This window comes from Brachionichthys hirsutus, chromosome 3, assembly GCF_040956055.1.
Source record: "Brachionichthys hirsutus isolate HB-005 chromosome 3, CSIRO-AGI_Bhir_v1, whole genome shotgun sequence".
In the NCBI taxonomy this organism is placed as follows: domain Eukaryota; kingdom Metazoa; phylum Chordata; class Actinopteri; order Lophiiformes; family Brachionichthyidae; genus Brachionichthys; species Brachionichthys hirsutus.
Genome location: NC_090899.1, coordinates 5,595,482 through 5,615,037, shown reverse-complemented (window position 1 = coordinate 5,615,037; position 19,556 = coordinate 5,595,482). Strand labels below are relative to the sequence as shown.

General features: G+C 44.4%; 2 protein-coding genes across 2 annotated transcripts; both read right to left on the bottom strand.

Moving 5' to 3' along the window:
* Positions 1-1,170: 1,170 nt before the first annotated feature.
* pklr (pyruvate kinase L/R) lies at positions 1,171-8,897 on the bottom strand. The gene is made up of 11 exons (XM_068757148.1): positions 8,729-8,897; positions 7,838-7,929; positions 7,587-7,718; positions 6,275-6,461; positions 5,462-5,735; positions 4,768-4,918; positions 3,524-3,676; positions 3,254-3,420; positions 2,332-2,398; positions 1,395-1,509; positions 1,171-1,277 (listed from the first exon to the last, which is right to left on the bottom strand). Exons 1-11 carry the CDS (start codon positions 8,865-8,867, stop codon positions 1,171-1,173), a joined length of 1,584 nt encoding a protein of 527 aa, XP_068613249.1. The 5' UTR covers positions 8,868-8,897.
* A 2,474-nt stretch (positions 8,898-11,371) lies between these two features.
* Positions 11,372-19,274, bottom strand: cyp11c1 (cytochrome P450, family 11, subfamily C, polypeptide 1). The gene is made up of 12 exons (XM_068758069.1): positions 19,039-19,274; positions 17,954-18,041; positions 17,270-17,464; positions 15,788-16,164; positions 15,478-15,633; positions 14,783-14,997; positions 13,723-13,926; positions 13,424-13,605; positions 13,177-13,343; positions 12,329-12,407; positions 12,031-12,243; positions 11,372-11,599 (listed from the first exon to the last, which is right to left on the bottom strand). Exons 1-12 carry the CDS (start codon positions 19,272-19,274, stop codon positions 11,489-11,491), a joined length of 2,223 nt encoding a protein of 740 aa, XP_068614170.1. The 3' UTR covers positions 11,372-11,488.
* Between the last annotated feature and the right edge of the window lie 282 nt (positions 19,275-19,556).

Sequence of the window (19,556 nt, the reverse complement as noted above, 5' to 3'; positions counted from 1 at the left end):
GGCTGATTCCAGTCTGAAGAGGAAATTCACTTCTCAGTCTGCCTCAGCGCTCAGAGGTCGGGGCGGCACGTCCACAGTGGCACGCCGCGCCGCGCCGCGCCGCGCGTCCAAACGAAACATCGAATAAATAAATAACTAAATGCGCACGTAAAGAACTGACTCTAATCGTCTTGTTGCCATGGCATCCCTTAGCCATCATCCCCCCCAAGGCCGTCCGTCCTGCAGGCGCAAGACGCACGCGTCCCTCGCGGGTTAAGGTTGCGCGTCATCCTCTCTCACCGTAAAATAAAGAGAAAGCGCACGATGGAGCAAGTGATGGTTAAATCTTATTTACATTTAGAGGCGATGTGAAGTTTAAACATAAACAGACTAAAATAAATAAAAAAAGAAATACGAATTAAATCGTGGATTCCAGTAAAACCTAATTAAAAACACAATACATGCACTCTTCGGTGTGTTTGGAGCTGAGCAGGCTTACATTCAAATGAATGGGCAGTAAGCACGTGCCTCCGGTATATAACCCCATTATGCTACACTCCATTATCAAAGACACATGATAATAATTATACGACATCTTTCATTTTATACATTAAACTTTCTTAATTCAGAATTTAGTGGAAGCCATGAGTTTAACTGTATAAAATGTCATTCATTCAATCACATACTGATTCAACAACTCAACTCGAGCAGGGACATTAGTGCAACGAATCTGCATATTTATGCTTGTATATCAGTGTGGTATTGGTATTTTGTACAAATGCATTGTCTATTAGGTTAGCTCTGGACATCTGGGTCATCTCTGTGGACAAAAGATTTAGTTCAATATCCAACGTCTCAGAATCCACCAAATTATTGCACCGAGACAGATAAACCCAGGACTATGAACAGGAATAAAAGTCTTATCTCCAGCTATAAAGACTACCGGTGATGATATGCTTCAGTAAAGGTGGACAGAGATAATATTCACATTAAATTCAGTGTTATTCCCATAAATAACAGAATGACAGGAGGAGGCTTGACAGAGGCTTTAATTGCATGTTTTTTATGGGAGTCATTGTGTTTTTTATTCATAGCAACACTGGAACTTATTCCGTTTAAGAATACGCCATGCATACCATATACACGTTACAGGATCCGCCTATGAGGGCAGGTCTGTGTACGGTCGGGCTGTTATGGGGCACTGACTGCCCTCATAATGTTGGTGTGTCCGGACCCTGGGATCCAGCCTGTCACCACAATCACCATGTCACCGGACTTGAAAAAGCCTCTTGCTTTCCCTGAGCAGAGGGATGAAACCCAGGACAGGGTGTGAGCGGGACAGATTCACGGCACATAAATACTCAGGACGGTGGAGGTGTACAAACACACACACACACACACACACACAAACTGACCTATGTCCATGCCGAAGTTAACCCTGTTGTCCACATCGTCAGCCCAGACAGGAGCAGGCAGAGGATGGAAGAGGACAGGAAACACTCCCCTTAAGAGCTGAGACTGACGGGCCACCTGAGGGACAGATGTGAGGGTTCAGTTCGTCTTTCATTTCAGTGTCTCTTTAATATCTGGAATATATAAACTGCTTGTGGCGGTGACCTCAGTTTATGTTTACAGTCGGCCCTCACTATATCGCGGATTGTACGCTATATTGCGGGATTCTGTGGTTATTTTTGTAATTATTTTTGTGATTTTTATTTGTTTTTTTAGCCTCAGAAAAATAAAACAGATAGTAATTTATTTTTAATTCAAACACGTATTACAACACATACAGTATTGCATTCCAGCATCTCCCCTTGTTGGTCCTCGCTCATCCAGTTAGCATCACAGAGTGAGTCATTCGCATTGTGTCCACTTTGCGCTTGCAATTTTTTTGTTAAAGTTTTGTTAAAAGTTTTTAAATATACACTACTGTTACTGTATTAGTTATAATGAGGTTTCAAAATTTATATTTTGAAAAAACCTTCCTGTGATCTGAGTAGTTATGGGTGTCAGTCACTGAGTCAAGCCCCCCCCCCCCCCAACCATCCCCCATGCTGGATGTATCCTCACCAGGTCCAGATGTGATCCTGATCTTTAACCTCCCTACGGAGCATATGGCATTACGTGGATTAACTGTAAAACTGTGGGGGAGTTTTATCGACTTAAAAACTGTTTGTGAAACTGTGTTATGTATTAAAAATAACTCCATAAAGCAGACATGTATTCCTGATCATATACAATCAGTGAGCCCGGTCTGATATCTTTTACATCTTCATTATTTACATTACAGGCAGTGAAACGTGTGAGTCATCAGTTACTACGTTGTAGCCCAGGAAAGGAGGCAGACTGTACCTGAGGGCTTCTGGTGACGGCAATAATAGGACAGCGAGGACGATACCTGGACAGCAGATGTGCTGCCCTGGAAAGAAGAGCAGGAAATAAAGTCAGTGACATGGAGGTGAATGCAATCATCAATGTTTGCAATACGGATAAATATAATTTTGAGGTACAGAGAAATGATAAATTATATATCATTTCAAGTGTTGTCTGCACTCTAAGATGCCGTCAATGCTCCTTGGCTTGGCTTCTACGCGTTTATTAATGTTAAGAATAACATTCTCCAAAAGGATATTCTGCAGGATGATAGAGGTCGTCTAAATAACGCAACTAAAGAAAGAATCAATCAACAATGTCTAACAGGCACGCTCCGTCCATGCTACTGGCATCAGTCGGTGAGGGACGGATGATTTATTATGACTTCTGGTGACTTGTATTAGTAGTATTTGCATATCTCAGTCTGTATTAGTTAGTATAGAGTTAGACTTTCGCTGTGTTGATAGTGTTGCATAAAATCTTGAAGGTCAAAAATGAAGGTCAAATTGTTTGCAGAGCATTTTTTATATGAGCGATAGCGGCTCGCAGCATGGACGAATGATTCATTCTGAACCTTTTAAATTGGGTCACCATATGTGTGATTTAAAATATATGCATATACCTAAGAGGTATATCTCTATGTCTGTTAGAAGAGTACAGTCAATTTTATTTCCCCAGCCCTCGGTGAAAACACACAAAAACATAAGAGGAACAAAATAAACATGAGAGTCAACATAAAACTCTTCCCTGTGGGCGTGGAAGCAGCAAACAGCGTTGTAATATTAAAGCCTTGCTCTGTCTGATAGAGCAAAACATCTGCTGCTTCAGCCTTTAAGAGCCTCAATGTATCTTCAGGAAGAGGATAAAAGCTGTGATATGTTGATGGCTCTGATTTACACACCTGCAACTGTTACTGAGGACTATGATGGCTCCAGCACAGCATTTAAAGGAGGACTCCACAGCTCCGATGGCTGTAACCTCCGTGGGGTCGTTGGAGAGGGGAGTCAGGCGACGCAACTCCTCAAACAGCTGCTGGTGGAAAATCGCAGCCTCTGCCTCCCTACAGATCTGAGCGAGGAGCAAGCGTGTTCAGACGGAGGGGGCGGGGTTATCAGAGGGCACTAACTCGGGTGCAACCGGGTGGAAATCGTGCACACACAGAAACACACACCGAGTGCATCATTGCGACTGCCTCCACAGGAAACAGTCCCTTGGCCGTCTCCCCTGATAACATTACACAGTCGGCTCCATCCAGCACAGCGTTGGCGACGTCACTGCCCTCTGCTCTGGTTGGCCGTGGGTGGGCCACCATGCTCTCCAGCATCTTGATGCACACACACACACACACACAATATATATACTTTAGCTTCACATTTGTTTTAAACCAATAGATGCTTTATATCTACACAAACCTCTGTAAAGGGATTAGTTCACGAATCTGCCTCAGCATCGCATTTTATGCACCAATAAAAGAATAGCAAAGAATATGATTTTTCACACTGAAATGCAATCAGAAAAGAATGGCATCCATAAACTCGGCTTATACACGCATGTACAGCAGTCTGGTGAAGTGTCCGAGAGAAGAAAGTTGTTAATTCAATGAGTGATAGGGAAATTAATTCAGTAGAGGATACTCTGATACCCAACATATAGTCACACCTGTTATCCATTGCAGCCTGTATTCTCTTCACAATATGTATTTAGCTGTACTTTTATATATCTGCAAACCACATGGCCTGTGTTGAAACTAGGATCGACAATGCTGTATTAGATTATTCCATCGGTCTATGTATGTAATTAATCCCTTAAATGAGAAAATGATTTAAGGCACTCCAGCTTTAGAGACCAAACGAGGAGAGGAGCTGATGGACAGGCGAGCACGACCGCAAGATCGTTACTGGCACGCTATAGAGAGACTCTTATTATGAGTCAATGAGCACGGCAGACAGTTGGAAAATGAGACAGCTTGGCGAGTTGCCTCAGAGGGAGCACTTCTGTCGAAGCTAATAAGCTGCTGCTAATGCTGAATAGCGTGTACGTGTGGGTGCTGTCTGTGGGCATGAGTCTCACGTAGCAAACCTGCTATAATGCCTTCACTCTGAGTCAGGAGCTGCAGCGTAAACAAGATACAGCCCCGTGACTCAACAGGGCTGCATGAGTGCGCATGGATTTGTGTGTGTGTGTGTGTGCGTGCAAAGGGAGAGTGTTGCAAAAAAGAGGATATGTGTGTATGTTTGTGGACCAATTTATTGGACGAGTGAATATGTGAGTGTGTGAATACATTATGTGTATTATACAATCTGTGCCTGTCCGGTTACAACGTTGGACATGTGACCATTGATCGGTTAACACTGTAGTTGTGTGTTTGTCATCTGCATCCTTCTGTGTGTGTTTGTGCATATGCTCATCCCTGACCTGAGTGGCACAGATGACGGGCTTGCCGGCTGAGTTGCAGCGTCCAATCATCATCTTCTGAGCAATGAAGACTTTCTCAGCAGGGATCTCGATACCCAGGTCGCCCCTGGCAACCATCACGCCGTCGCTCTCGGCCAGGATCTCCTCAAAACTGACAGAGAAATGAGGGTGGTGTATGAGGAAGATGAAGACTTCAATGTTTTGGATTAAACAAAAGAGGGATTTGGTAAAAGGGACAAACGGACGGATGAATACAGATGACGATGCTTCCCCAGGATACCTTCAAATGCAGCTGCAAAAAATTGGATTTTGCTCGCTCCTTATGAATACTGAAAACCGTCTGAGGATAGAGCTGCATTGTGATCTAAATCCGAGATTAACTGAATGAGATCCAAATGTGTGCGTCAGAGAAAAAGCAAGGAGCGGCAGCAATGTGTGATGAGGAATATGAAAACGGCAACAGCTGAGAATCAGGGCTCTTCATGTCAAATATTTATACAGAGATTTGAAATTGTAAACAATTATTTTTCTGATCCATTGTTAAGAATTCCTTTCAGATTAGAGCCCTTGTCAGCAGGCAGTGAGTGTCAAATACAGACCAGGCAACCATCCATCCATCTATCGGTGACACTAAACCTCCACGTGAGCTGGGAGTGCCTTAGCGGCCTTATTTATATAATATTCCTTGACTCACTTCTGAACCCCTTGCCGGCTTTCCACTTTGCTTATCACTTTGATGTGTCGCCCGTGTGGTCCCAGAACTCGCCGCACATCCTTGACATCCTGGGCAGAACGGATGAAGCTGGCGAACACCATGTCTACACCCTGCGCCACCCCGAACCTCAGGTCAACCTCGTCCCGCTCGCTGACTGCCTGCATGCCAATCAGGTTGCAGCCGGGAAGATTAACGCCTTTGCGGCTGCAGAGCAACCCCCCGGCCATAACCACCGTATCCACATAGTCGGACCCTGTGGAGGATGAGCAGTTCAGGAAAACAGGAGGTCAATGAAATTATCCTGAGAGTAAAAACCCTAAATGGACGTTAAGAGCCTTAAATCATCCGCCGATCTTTGAAAGAGGAAATACCTCAAATTAGAGGGGAGATAATGCTGGAAATATCAAACACCTCATGAAAACGCCCCTGAGTTTTATTCTATTTGTGTTTCTCAGGTTATAATTTCAATCCTAGACTGCATATTGTGTGACCCATAGAGGAATGCAGAGCCTCAGATATGATCCACATTACATTAGCACTATAATGGAAGGGAGGCCTGACGGCTCCAGGGGAACCATCTCTTCATGAATATACAACATCTGAAAGAAATCTCATTAAGAATGAGAGAGAGCTGATCACCATGAGATGTGGCCGAATGTAGATGACAGCAACAAAATATACCACCTGGGAGAATTCTAATATTCATATATGCAAATATACATATATATATATTTGGTTTCTGTAATTCTACTGTAAAATTAATAAAATATTCAACATCCTCATGCATATTACCTATTTCTGTTACTTTGAGGGCAATCAGGCCGTCGTCTATGTAGATATTGCCTCCCTTCCTGAGGACTTTGGGCAGACCAGGGTAGTCCACAAAGATTATCTTCCCGTCTGTCTTGTCTTTGTCAATCTCTGCCGTCACCACACGCACATGGCTGCCCTTCGTCAGCTCCACCTCCTCCTCCACTTTCTGTACAAAAGCACACGCATACAGACTGGTAAAGATAGGAAGGCTGCCTTTAAATAAACCCCATCGTCAGCTCTCTATCATCAGCACATTTCTGAAAGTAAGGAGCAATAGCTAAAAGCTAATGACGCATGATGAATCAAATAACAACTAATAAGTTAAGTTAAGTTATGCATTAAATAGAACTTTTATCTCAATAACTTTGTCTTCTAAAATGCCCTGAAAGGCTTTAAGGAATTTGAGTCTAAAGGTGAAACCTGTGGGAAAGGTAAAGCGACATTTTCAAAGTGCACCTGTGCATGCAGGGCTTTGACCTGACTCTCTGCCGGTTAGCAGAATAACTCAAAGTTCTGAACAGCTTTTGATTATTTTTTTAGGAGCTCGTCCTGAGTAATAATCCAGTAGATTTGATTCATCACCTGGATCCAGGATAATTTTAAAGGATTATGGCAATTAAACGGATTTGCTTCTAACTTCGTTGCAATGAATAATGCTGACAATGTTTGGACAAATTGACACAATGATATTCCCATTGGATCGAACACACATCAAAGTGGGATCAGGATTCAAGTGCTATCCTGGATCTGGTGATCCAGAATGAAAATTTTAATTTGTTGCTGTAATCAAATTGTAGCTGAAGCTGTGCTGATTCAAATAGGTGTAAACTTACTACATCCTAAAGTAAGCCTCCCTCACTGAATTATTGCATAACTGAAAAACTAATAATACAACCAAAATGAATCCAAATTCTAGAGGTATGTTTTCATGGTGAGTGACTTATGTTGCAAGGGTCAAACAATCATTGGACGTTTGTTTGAGGTATAATATATAAAATAAAGAAACTGTTCCCATAGTGTGTGTATCATCATGTCATTCCAATAAATGCATTTTATATATCTGGAAAAACACAGATAATTTAGAGTTATCCGTTAAGAATGTGATACAAAAATGACTATGATAAAAAAAATGTGCTATTTTAATTATGCATTATTATCATAAACAGCATGCAACAACATCACCACTGAAGTTTGGACAGGAAAAATAATAAAGAAAACGCAGTCGACACAGCTTCACGCTGACTGCATGTTACTGGGTAACAATGACGAAGATGAAGGATAGCATGTTTACCCCTTTCACTAATCCGGTGCGGATCTCTGGACCCTTTGTATCCAAGGCGATGGCAACCGGTCGATAATACAAGGGGTCAGAGTTTATTGTCTCGACTGCCTCCCGGATGTTTTTGATGGTTTCACCATGGTACTGACAGACACACGGGAGGAGAAAGAAAGAAGTGAAACATGGCATAAGGAAATACCAAAAAGCATGCAAGTAATGTAACTGTGAGAAACTGCACACTGAGGGGGGGGCACTTTGCATACTTCATGTGAGCCATGGGAAAAATTTAGACGGGCAATATTCATTCCTGTCTTGACCATCTCTTGAAGCTTGGAGACGGATCTGGATGCAGGACCTAAAAGGAACAGACAGATGAAGATCAATCGCTATTCAGTCAGTAATTCTGGCATATCAATGTACTGCTTTTATTTGTTTGTAAAATACAGAGTTTTGGATGGATAATAGGTGCTTTCAGAAAATCATGATGGACCTTATTCATAACTTCCACATATTGACCCTTTTTTTATCTTTATTGAGGAACAACAGCCATTTTACACACACACACACACACACACTACATTACATTACATTACAAAGAACAAAAATGAAAAGAACAAGGAACACCTTCGCCTCACTACGACCCTGGAATGACGGAAAGTTTCCTCTCGTTCACAGTTAGAAAATAACACTTAAAAGGCGTAATCCTAGAGTCAGTCGAATTAAAGTACGAGGTCCATTTATGTCAAATTTTGCTTAAATTTAATTGGCCATGAAAATAATTGCCCTTTCACTTCCTTGTGAACGAGCCCATAATTGGCTGCCCTCTCCTGAACTGTGTTGGTCTATTTACACAGCACTTTGAAGACAAACCCTTCAGTGAGCAGCGAGAAACATTTGCCTTCATGAACAATCAAAGGCCGTATTTTGCAAGTGAGAGAACTCTGGAAGAACTAAGAAGGAATACTATATAACCTTCTAATTATTTCCCTTATTTGCTGGACAGAAGGAGAGCAGAGAGACACCGTTTCACAGCCAAGAAGTAAACTCTGCCAACTCCCAGCGCTCGAGAGCCGACTGCCGCTGATGACATGCACTTGCCAGAAAACCTACTTGAGAACTGAGACTGGCGGTCCGTGGCGGGCTGTCACACTCACCGATCGTGCAGATTATGCTAGTGTTGCGTGCCGTGATTGGCTCCTGGTTGATGTCGAGCAGACACAGATGCTCCAAGAAGGTATCAGCCATGCTGGCATCCAGCTGCTGGCGTTGGATGAAAGAGTCCGGCAGTGCCATCGACTCCGAGTAGCGCCTGATGCGAGCTGTAGTGACAGTGAGAATGTTGTCAGCAGGGTGAAGCAGGTCATAAACACTTCCAGTCAACTCCACCTGCAAAGTGTGCTATTCCTGTAAATGGTGAGCAAATCAGCCAGAACGACAGTTAGAACAGTTTTTATTAAAGATAATGGCCACAGATAAAGAAACACCACAGAGCAGAGGAAACAAAGAGTGTGCATAAGCTGACCTGACTTTTATTTCAGTGTAGAGAGGTTATAATGGATGACATGCTGACTTTCAGATGTCACATTAAAGGCTGATATGCTCACACTCACTGCAGCTCTGCAGGTACTCCGAGATTAGCAACAAGATGACATTTGAGGAAGAAGAAAGGCTGATGAAGAGTACTGAGGTCTGTACAGTGACATTTGAATAAGAAGGGTCAAAATACATTTTTTATATAAATTCTTCTGGTTGTATTTAAGACAACAGACAGGAAGAAAAGTATTATTTAACATGCAGTTTAGCAAATGAGATGAGACATTCCTTTATTAGTCCCATGAGGGGAAATAGCTTTCCTCCCTCTCTGCTGTGTTGTTCACATAAAGCAAAGCATGGCGGTACACCTGTCTGAAGGCTGTGAGCCAGAACAATGGCATCTATTTTAACGGACGGCAGCCAGTCAAGTCTGCAATTTCTGCCACCACAGGGGGAGGAGCGAGAAGGAGGCGAGGAGAGCCTGACAGACAAGGTCGCTGCTAACGGCACAACAGGGGTGAAAAGGTGAGTATGAAGGTGAGGGGCGAGGAAGAAGCCTGGATTCGCTGAAACGAGGAGGAATCCGACGAGGACGATTTAGATCAACAAAGAGGGTCTGCAAAAAAAACCTTGTCACCTTTAAATGAGTGTCATGTTTGTTGTTGTTGTCGGAGATTTTGCAGGACAATGTGAACAAACGTTCATCTATCCTGTGGCTTTGGCTGCTGTCAGTAATTTCTCTGTCTTTTTCTCTCTCTCCATCTCCCTGTGACCCAATTCTGCTGCACACACATCATTACATGTCCCATTGAAAGCCTCCTCTGACACTTCCCCAGGTCCACACACACACGCACACACACACACACACACACACACACACACACACACGCAGGTACCTGTTACAGGAAGGCCAACTATAAATAGACGGTGGGTCAGAAGCTGTTGCAAAATATCAGTCAATGCGCGGCTTTTACGACTGATTAAAAAGGTGAAGCAGGCTGACGGATGAAGCCCAGGATTACGCTGCTTGTTTGCAGATTATTGTAACGCAGTCTAAACAGCATGCCTGTGTGCAACTGATCAATACAAATGAGCTCGTCTATGACTCAGTACTAAGATCAAAAGCATTTGAAAAGAGACGCAACAGAGCACCGCACTGAGCAATAAATTAAGAAGCTGCTGAGTCAGAAATTACAAAATTATTAATCAGATACAACAAACTAACGGCTCGTAAAACGATTTAATCTTTCCAGCTCAATAAAAGAGTTAATTTATGGATTTAACTTTAGGTGTTTTTTCTTTGTTTTTTACCTTCACTGCTTAAAAAAAACAACTTTTAAACTGTCTCCCACTGCTTTTCAAGTTGATGCTAATCATGTCGAACCTATTATTATAAGTTATTTTCTTAACCTTAACCTGTTCTTAAGAACCCCGGACAAATAATGTCTAATAAGTGGAAGACTTTGACTTTATGGTGGAAACAGAGCATTAACGCGTCTTCACAGAGCGCCGAGGTTTGCGTGGAACTGTGCCACTGCGCGTCCACGCATGATGAACCCAGCGACAAGGTGTAAATCGTTAGCCAAAGGACAAACAGACCTTTGCACCTGAGGTGACGATGACCATTTTTACCTTACAGTCCTCTGATCCAGGTAACACGCTGACACCATCATGTTACAATGACACATGCATTTAATTACGCGCCTGGAATAAAGGTCGATTTTACGCATGGAGACCAAAGTGCCATGAAAATTAGGAAACCTTAGAATGAGAGAATGAATAAAAGCATGACGGGAGAAAACGACAATCAATAAACGAATTATATATATTTTTTAAATTGTGAATCAATGGCATGTTTCAGTAAAACAGAAGGAACTTCTATGGCTCTCAGGAAAACAAGAAACAGCTGAAAAAAGGAAAGGTGTAATCAATATTTGACAGAAATAATCAGGAAGAAAGATTGAAAGCAGTCTGACAAAAAAAACCGAGATGTTTCTGACTGCATATAGTCTTTGGAAAGCAAACAAGCACAGGAGGAAAAGCAGTTTCGGGAAAGGGAACACCAACCTGTTGGATTCATGTGGCCCGCCTTGACTGAGCCGTGAAGAGCGACAGAACAGACTCACCAAAGGAAAGGATAGAATGGGTGCGCGCTCTAGCGCCATCTGTCTGTGAGACGTTTTAATGTTGTTTTAACCCCCCCAATAAAACACAACAGGGTGAGGAAATGATGCTTTGTTTATTAGCATTCATTCTTAGTTTGAATATAAAGTGTATGAGGATGCTGCATAAGCCTAAATGAGTAGTATTAGGAATCTGGAGGCTATGGTTGGGAGGTTGTTGCTGAGGCGTGTCAGAAGGCAGACTCCTCTCTGTCTGCGTCAGAGCTGGCTGAAAGTGATCCTCGGTGGAGTCTCGGGCTGGAGGATCAGGGTGCATGTGGTTCTGATGTCCTCTGAGGATGACACAGTGAGATGAAAGCTCAGCAGGATCTAGACAGGGAAGAGAGAAAAAGGATGCGAGGAGGGAGGGGGGGGGGGGACAAAAGAGAGGAAGAGAAGGAAGAGAGCAAATGTTATAGATGTTGTGTTCAGTCGGAGTCTGCTCAACTGTTGTGTTTCACTCCAGACCGGGCACCACTTTGGAGCGAAATACATCTGAGCAGCATTAGGTGTATTTAAATACTTTATATTTCCATCCAATGATACATTTATTTAACAGCTGGGGACATAAATTACTCAATACATGTAATTCTTATATTTAAAACTAGTGGTTCCCATTCATTTTCGGATAAATGCAGGTGATCATTTTAAACTCTTACTGTTTCCTGTCTGTTTTTTTCTCCTCGTAACTTGCCAGCCATTGCGACTATTTGCTTTCCGAGACCTCCACCTACATTCTGCTGCTGCTCTCTATCACTCACATGCATGAGCAAGAGCTGCATCTCATTCTCGGCGATCCTCCTCCCCACGCACTGCCTCGCCCCGAAGCCAAACGCCAGGGAGCGAAACCCTGCTCCATCTCCTCTTGGACCGTCCTCTCTGCTGCTGCACCACCGACCTGGGTCAAAGTGCTTCGGGTCCTCAAACACCTCGGCACTCCTTCCAAGGGGGTAAAGACAGGCCTGGACCATCGTCTGGGGGGGGGGGCGTCCATCAAACACAGAGGTAGGGCTGACTGTGTGTGAATGTGTTTGTGTGCTGACTTATTGACAGACTCACCCCAGCAGGTATGTGGTAATTCTGCAGAACAATATCTCTGATTGGATACCTCTGAACGGTGGTTCCCACGGGATACAGCCTGACACAACCAAGGACAAGACCAAAATCTCACAGTCAAGTTTTGACTGTCTGAATCTGTCTGATTCTCAACACAAACTCCTGATTACTGAAAATCAAATTTTAATTTCAAGTGTTTGAGGGGCAAGTCTGTTGATGAAACCGCGTCAACAAGTGTTTCCAGGCTCATAGCTTTATTTTTCTTTGAAATATCCTATCGATCCGAAGGAGAAATGTGTTGTGTCTGCTCCCCGACCACACAGCGCCTCCGGGGATGCTGTTCCTGATTAATGGAAAGTTGCATGGCGTGTAGCTTGCAGCTTGTGGACGCCAGAAGCAAGGCGCCTACAAGCTGATGGATCAGTTGTCATGGAAACATCTCTGTTGCACTCAGTGGTTTGTGATTCCACCCCATAATGTTTTAGAAACTTCTTTTGGCAGACGTTATCTAACAACCAGCTTTCATCCTTTGTCAAACTGTAATTTTCAAGATGAAGCAAATGATTAGAATTCCCCAAAAGTGGCACGGAAAATATACTGAGCCCATCGGGACACTGTAGGAAAGTCCGTGCACTGATGAGGACAATGCACAGCTCAGTAAACGCAATAAAAAATATATGCAGGCAGGGATAGCGCATGATGTTCCACCAAAATGCATCTTTTGTGCAGGTGATAAGTCACAGTGTGGTAGCTAGCCTAAAACAGATTCATCCAATCAGTGTGTACACGGACAGGCACAAAGCAGCTGAGTCAGGCCGCCCGCAGGTGGGTGTTTTGTGTCTTGTGTGTACCTGAGAGTTTCTTTGACTGTGCCTTTTAGCAGTGGCGCCCCCTGCAGGGCTTTCTGAGGGTCACCACCTGCCTGAGCCCACGATGCTCTGGCCTGCTTCCTCACCTTCTCTTGCACCTCTGGGTTACGGCCAAGCTCAAAGAGAGCAAACTGTAGGGGTACCGCTGTCTGCACGAAGAATGACATCAGTACAGGTGAGGCACACACCTGCGTGCTAAGGAGAACAATGAGCACACACACACACACACCGTGTCGACGCCCCCTGCCATAAGCTCAGTGATGTTGGCTTTGATGAGATCCAGAGATAGCTGCCCTTTCTCCATTAGTTGCCCCAGGACTCCGGTGTACTGGCCTCCATCAGGTTCAGCCTCGGACCCTCGTCCTTTTCCAGATGCCAGTCGGTGGTACCCCCTCTGGATCCTCTCCTCCGCTGAAAGAAGACCACGACAAGCTGATCGGTAAGATGGGAGCTGTGCAGCATCCATCTAAGAGCACTAATTCGCTCCCTGCGCCGGGGAGCCTAATGGAAGCTTGCAGCTCTTCCTACCATGGCTGAAGATGTAGTCCCATGCACTGGCATGCTGGATCCACAGGGGAGCACCAACGCGGAGCAGCAGGCGAGTGGGCAGGTAGAGGAGAGGAGGGGTTGTTGCGAGCATTCGCTCCACGGCCCAGATGAACTTCTGGGACTCCAGGGAGGGAGAGGAGGAGAAGAGACCAATGCGTTCGCCGTAGATCACATGGCAACTGGCTGCAGGGGGAGGGGGGCGGAGGGTGTACAGTTGGGGGGGGGATTCAAGGTGAGCAAACAAATACTGTATAGACTATAACAGGAAAAAAGATTAGCCAAAAGTCGACTTTTTTTGTTAATTACCATGAAAGTAAATGTACTTCTATGACACATCAATTTAATGTTCCTGTAAAGAACCGTCCATCACTGACGGGACCTGCCGGAGTTATTTTAACTAAACTTCACTGACTGGAATAGAGTTTCTTGCAAGTCTATTCCTACCCCAGCTTAGCACCTGACTTGATGTGCTGTGGGCTCCATTAATAGAAAACCAGGATGGCTCAAAGTCATCGTCTCTCTCTCTCTCTCTCTCTCTCTGACACACACACACACACACATTCATACAAGTGTACAACACACTGAGTCACCCACAAGTGTGAATGCTTTCATGCTGCAGACTGGCGCATGACTGGAGGTGATCTGGAGGGAGAAAGCTGCAGCCTTCGATCGTCTTTGCTGGCGCTTCTATTTTTTAAAGGTCTCCTTGACCTCACACGTCTATAATGTGTAAACGGCAACATGCCTCGGGTTCAAATGAGATCAAAGGTGAGGTTCCCACGGTTTGATTGTTTGAGTGAATGGAAGCCCGTCAAAAGAGGGAGGAGGCGTGAATATTTATATTCATACCCCCCCCCCCCCCCCAGAGGACTTCAAGGTCGATCACGGATGAATGCAAGCAGAATGAAGGGGTGGGACGACCTCATCAGACTCCAACACCTGTCTCTCCTCTTTCACTGGGTCGACCGAGAGGCACGTTTCTATATCCTGAGGGGGAATAAAGCAGGAGCTCATGCATGTCTAATAAATGAGCACAGACCTTCCAGTGCGAAGCGGAAGAGGTCAGGACTCGGATCTATGGTGAGGCTGTGTTTCCTCTCCTTCCCTCGTCCCTCCCTCGCCATTTTCACTCGCAGCATTTGACAGAAATCCCTCGCCACCTCATCGAGCAGCGGGAGAAAGCGCCTCACGGCCGCGGTCGCCATCACCTCCTTGTTGAGGAGCAGGCGGTCGGCTCGCCATTCCTCACCGTTCCTGTGAAGGGAGGATTCCGAGGCAGATGAATGAGTCGGCCGGTTTTTGTGTTCCGCTGAGTCATTGTGACGCAAAGATGCTGGATGGGGAACAGATGTGCTGCTTGTTCTGTTAAACAGAGACGTCACGCTGAAGTCTGTTTCCATATCAGCTCAGATCATGAATGTATTATGGGATGCATGGCCTCTGGGCAAACACAACAGGCACAAAATGACACAAAACAGCACCAAACAACTCTGATAAGGCAGTTGCAGCGTTTTAGAGTCTAAGTTCGTTTGTATAATATAAAAAAAAACAAAAAAGATATTTCCTACAAAACACGGTAGTTTACTTATGTCTTTTGACTTCTGTGAATCTAAAAATCTGATTAGGAATATCTGATCCTGGGCTTTGACACAGCCCAAACAAAACAAGCACACAGGTGTGTGTTTGTCTGTGTGTGTGTGTGTGTGTGTGTGTGTGTGTGTGTGTGGAACTGACTTGAGGAAGACTCCCTTGCTGTGTTGCCGTGTCTCTCTGTGGGTCGCCCAGGGCTGCAGGGTCATCCGCCGGGGGTGTAGGCCCTCTGAGCGAAACAGCTCAGCGATGTCAGACGGCATCATGATGTTCACGCTGCTGTGGGTACCCACGTGTTCCCTTCATGCCACACACACACACACACACACACACACACAAAGGCCATAGTGTGAACTTACATTCGCTAACGCCACAGATATCAGAAATCCTTGATGGTCAGCATTTAAATAACATATTTTAGCACCATTTCTCATGAAAGAATCATCTCTGCTACCTGTAAATAGGACCAAGAGTGTTGAAAGTCCTTTCCATGTGCTTGTGGAGGTGTCGGAAACGATCTTCTCTCCAGAACTTTACCAAGTTGACCCAGCCGTTCCTCCCCGTGTGAGGGATCTCCTCAAAGCTCCGCACGCCTCCATCCACACCCGTCTTCCTCACTCCAGCAGCCTCACTTTTCCCCCCCTCTAAAGTTCCACCTGCTGTGGTCAAACAAAGAGCCCGTCGCGGTGGGACACCACAAAGCTGATATCTGGGCCCACAGGCGCCCTGTGCTCTGGTACACGCATTCACCTGGATGTGCACGCTCCTCATGATCCAGCGGTCTCTTCCAGCGATGTGACGCCCCTCATCTCTGTGATTACTATTTCCCGCCTACATCTGCAACCTCATGCCCTTGGATGTGCTCTGTCGCTCTGACAGCAGATGAGGATTTATAGATGGGAAGCTCAGAGGTCAAGAAAATCACAACAGTGTCCAAAAACTGATTGGAGTACTGCTGCTCAAAGACGCATTTAATACATGAATTTGTACAAACTATACACCTTAAACAGTGAGATACATTCGACACACCAGCCCAACAAAAGCAGTGACTTTAAACATGTTCTATAAAGAAACAGCGAGGTTACAAAATGAGTTGTTCTGTATGTGTATTCTATACAATGAATGTGTGTTGAAATGTGTCGCCCTGAGGATCCTTACTTGTGTATAGATCACCCTGTTGGATCTATATATATATATATTTACCTTCTATATTTACAGAAACTTCACAATTTCTAGTTTATATCATTAAATCATAATTACAATAAAACATGACGGAAAGTTAATTGGGGTGAACGTCTCATTAAGTTTGTCATTACAGCTGTTATTACTGTTGTCTCAATACACATTTAACTGTCACTCATTAATGTTTGGTATCTCAATGTGATTTTTATGTTTAATTGAAATCTCTGGCCAATTAAAATTTATATTTACTTAACTATATAGCACCTATTAATATTTCCGGCTGCTACAGCTTGTCACAAAACTACAAAAATAGATTACGAAAAGAAATTATGTGTAAATTGTGTGTAATAGGCAGTAGAGAAGTATAAACTGCCTCAAGTACTGCCCTTAAGTACACATTTGAGGACTTTTGTGCAAAATAAAACCTCTAATATCTGAAAGACAAATATTGTAGCTGCTTAATTTCATTGCATCACCGTGTGTAATGACAATAAAGTGCTATTCTATTCTATTCTACTCAACTCCATGTGTCTGACAGCTTTAGATACACGTTACTCTTCAGATTACAAATTCAGCACTACGATCATGTATGTGAAAGAACAGGGACGTTTGTCCTGAGACTGTTTGTGGATCTGACACATGGTGAAGGACATGTTTTTCTTTCAACACCACTGATCACAGAGCCCCCGCCGTCGTGCTCAGCATCCCTGTGATCACATATGGATCACATGACTGTGCAGGAGACCCCCGTTGCTGGTGTAGGAGTGGACGTCTTGCCGTGCTTCCTCCCTGTGAGCGCCGACGTGCCGAAGCCGAGGCCTTGGAAGGATCTCAGCAGGTTGAAGCTGCCGTCCTTGGACTTGTCTTCAGGATGAATGATCTTGGACAGCTCATGAGGCAGTGACACGTTCCCTCCTACAGAACTCAGGTGGTTTATGTCTTTGGGGCTCTAATCATGAAGGAAGAACATGAGACGTTAAGGGATAGATCATGTCTGTGTTTGTCTGGTGACCCCAGAACGGGCTCATACGCCACCAACAAAAACAGACCTGTAGGATTCTATTGGAGCAGAGCAGGCCTGTTATTTTGTTTTCAAAGGTTTGACAAAATAAAGAGCAAATATCTGCAGGCTGCATCATGCATATCATGTGTATTTTGAGCCTGCATCTGCAGGCTCAAAATACACATGATAAAAAAGTATGTTATATAGGAAAACACATAGGACCTAATGTTACACCATTTTATATGCATTATCTTCAACTACTGCGTGGTGTTTGATCCTGCAGGGTGTTTAACATGAACAAGTTAATGTAGATAAATCACTTAGTATTTAAGTAGAAAATGATTTTATGAGACGTTCCATGAAACGTTATGCAGTTAAATGAATAAAGTCGTCATCACGTGACATGTATGGACATTGTGAAGACGTTTCGCAGACCTCAGACAGCTGATATTTTCTCCTGAAGTGAGCTCTCATAGCGGCTCTCTGTGCGTTCTTCTGAGCGTTCGTTGCTTCCCGTAGTTTCCTGTAATCGCAGCAGATGAAGGAACAGGACAGGTGAGTGGTATGAATATTGATTCCCCTCAGCTGCAGAACAGCTTGCGAGGTAAACAGTACCGCATTAAAACTCTCGCTCATGTAAAAAAAGAAATGAAAATTACTTGGGAATTATGAAATCAAGCTGTTTGCATGATTATCCAAAAAGCGCACATGCTGTGAATCATTGAGAATACTATAATTAATTTTGTCATGCTGTAGCCCACTGGTACTTAAACAATATTGTGTGTCTGTCCACAAAAGGTTTGACTGAAATATTCATTCATTCATTTTCTTAACCGCTTAATCCGAAAATTGGGTCACGGGATCTACTGGAGTCTATCCCAGCAGTCTACAGGTGAGAGGCGGGGTACATCCTGGACAAGGCACCAGTTCATCACAGGTCCACACATAGACAGACACACACACACTCACACCTATGGACAATCTATTGTAACCAATTCACCCAAATTGCTTTTGGTGTTGGGAGGAAGCCGTAGAACCCGGAGAGAACCCACGCAGACACGGGTAGAACCCACAAACTCCTCACAGAAAAGCCCAACTTTGGATTCGAACCTGGAACCTTCTTGCTGTAAGGCAGCAGCGCTGCCCGCTGTGCCACCGTGCTACCCAGATGGAAATATTCTACTGTTAAATTCTTTGGATTTGAATAGAGAAAACGTTTTCGTTTACATGTCGGGATTTTACAATAAATATGCGTGTCATGGAAAAAACGGAGGATCCCACAAAGTGGGTTGAATCTGGATGTTTGGGTTAAAGAGAGATTTTGGAAATGCAGCAGTAATATTTTTCCCACATTCCCAGAACCATCTTCTATGATGGGCTCGTCCCAGCAGAACCTCCATCCAGAACCTCTCTCTGCTGCCACGAGAACAGATGCCAACCTTTAACCCTTCATTTATTTGACGTTGTCTGAAGTCAAAATGATCTCAAATGTTGTGTTTCAACAGTACGCGTCCACTTGCCTCTCCTTCTCCAGGTCCGCCTGGTACGAGCGGATGACTGACGGGTCCTTGGGGTATGTGGTCCGGCGAGGAGGGGTCCTCCCCGACCTGCTGCGTCCCCCTCTTCCTCCCGCAACTCTGCCACTCCTCCTCTTGGGTTTGGCACACAACGTCCTCTCCCTCACCCCCAAAACGCAGCTGGTCAGCTTCCTGATGGGCGTCTTCAGTGAATTCCTCACTCTCGCCACAGACTCCATGATGGCTGGGAGGGGATGGTCACGGTGCTTCTTTTTTTTTTTTTTACGGATGAGGGGTACGTGTTGACTGTTTTTTCATCCTTTGCTCATGTTCTGACAGGGGAAAATCACACAGTGTCATGTCTGGTAATAACTCAGGTTGAGACATGGCAAGGACAAGGACGGCATTCAGACACGGCTCAGACACACACACACACACACACACACACACACACCTGCTTACAAGGATTACACACAGATAAGCGTCTACACGGAAAACAGAATCTAAGATTTTTTTAAAGC

Coding starts and splice junctions, on each gene's coding strand:
- pklr (XM_068757148.1), bottom strand. CDS start 8,867: ATGGCACTGCCGGACTCTTTCATCCAACGCCAGCAGCTGGATGCCAGC. Junction 6,462..7,586: donor GCACCGGATTAGTGAAAGGG/GTAAACATGCTA, acceptor GCTTTTGTACAG/AAAGTGGAGGAGGAGGTGGA. Junction 1,278..1,394: donor TAACTTCGGCATGGACATAG/GTCAGTTTGTGT, acceptor CCCTCTGCTCAG/GGAAAGCAAGAGGCTTTTTC.
- cyp11c1 (XM_068758069.1), bottom strand. CDS start 19,274: ATGGAGTCTGTGGCGAGAGTGAGGAATTCACTGAAGACGCCCATCAGG. Junction 14,998..15,477: donor AGCAAGGGAGTCTTCCTCAA/GTCAGTTCCACA, acceptor CTCCCTTCACAG/GAACGGTGAGGAATGGCGAG. Junction 13,927..14,782: donor CTTCCGCTTCGCACTGGAAG/GTCTGTGCTCAT, acceptor CTCCCCCTGCAG/CCAGTTGCCATGTGATCTAC.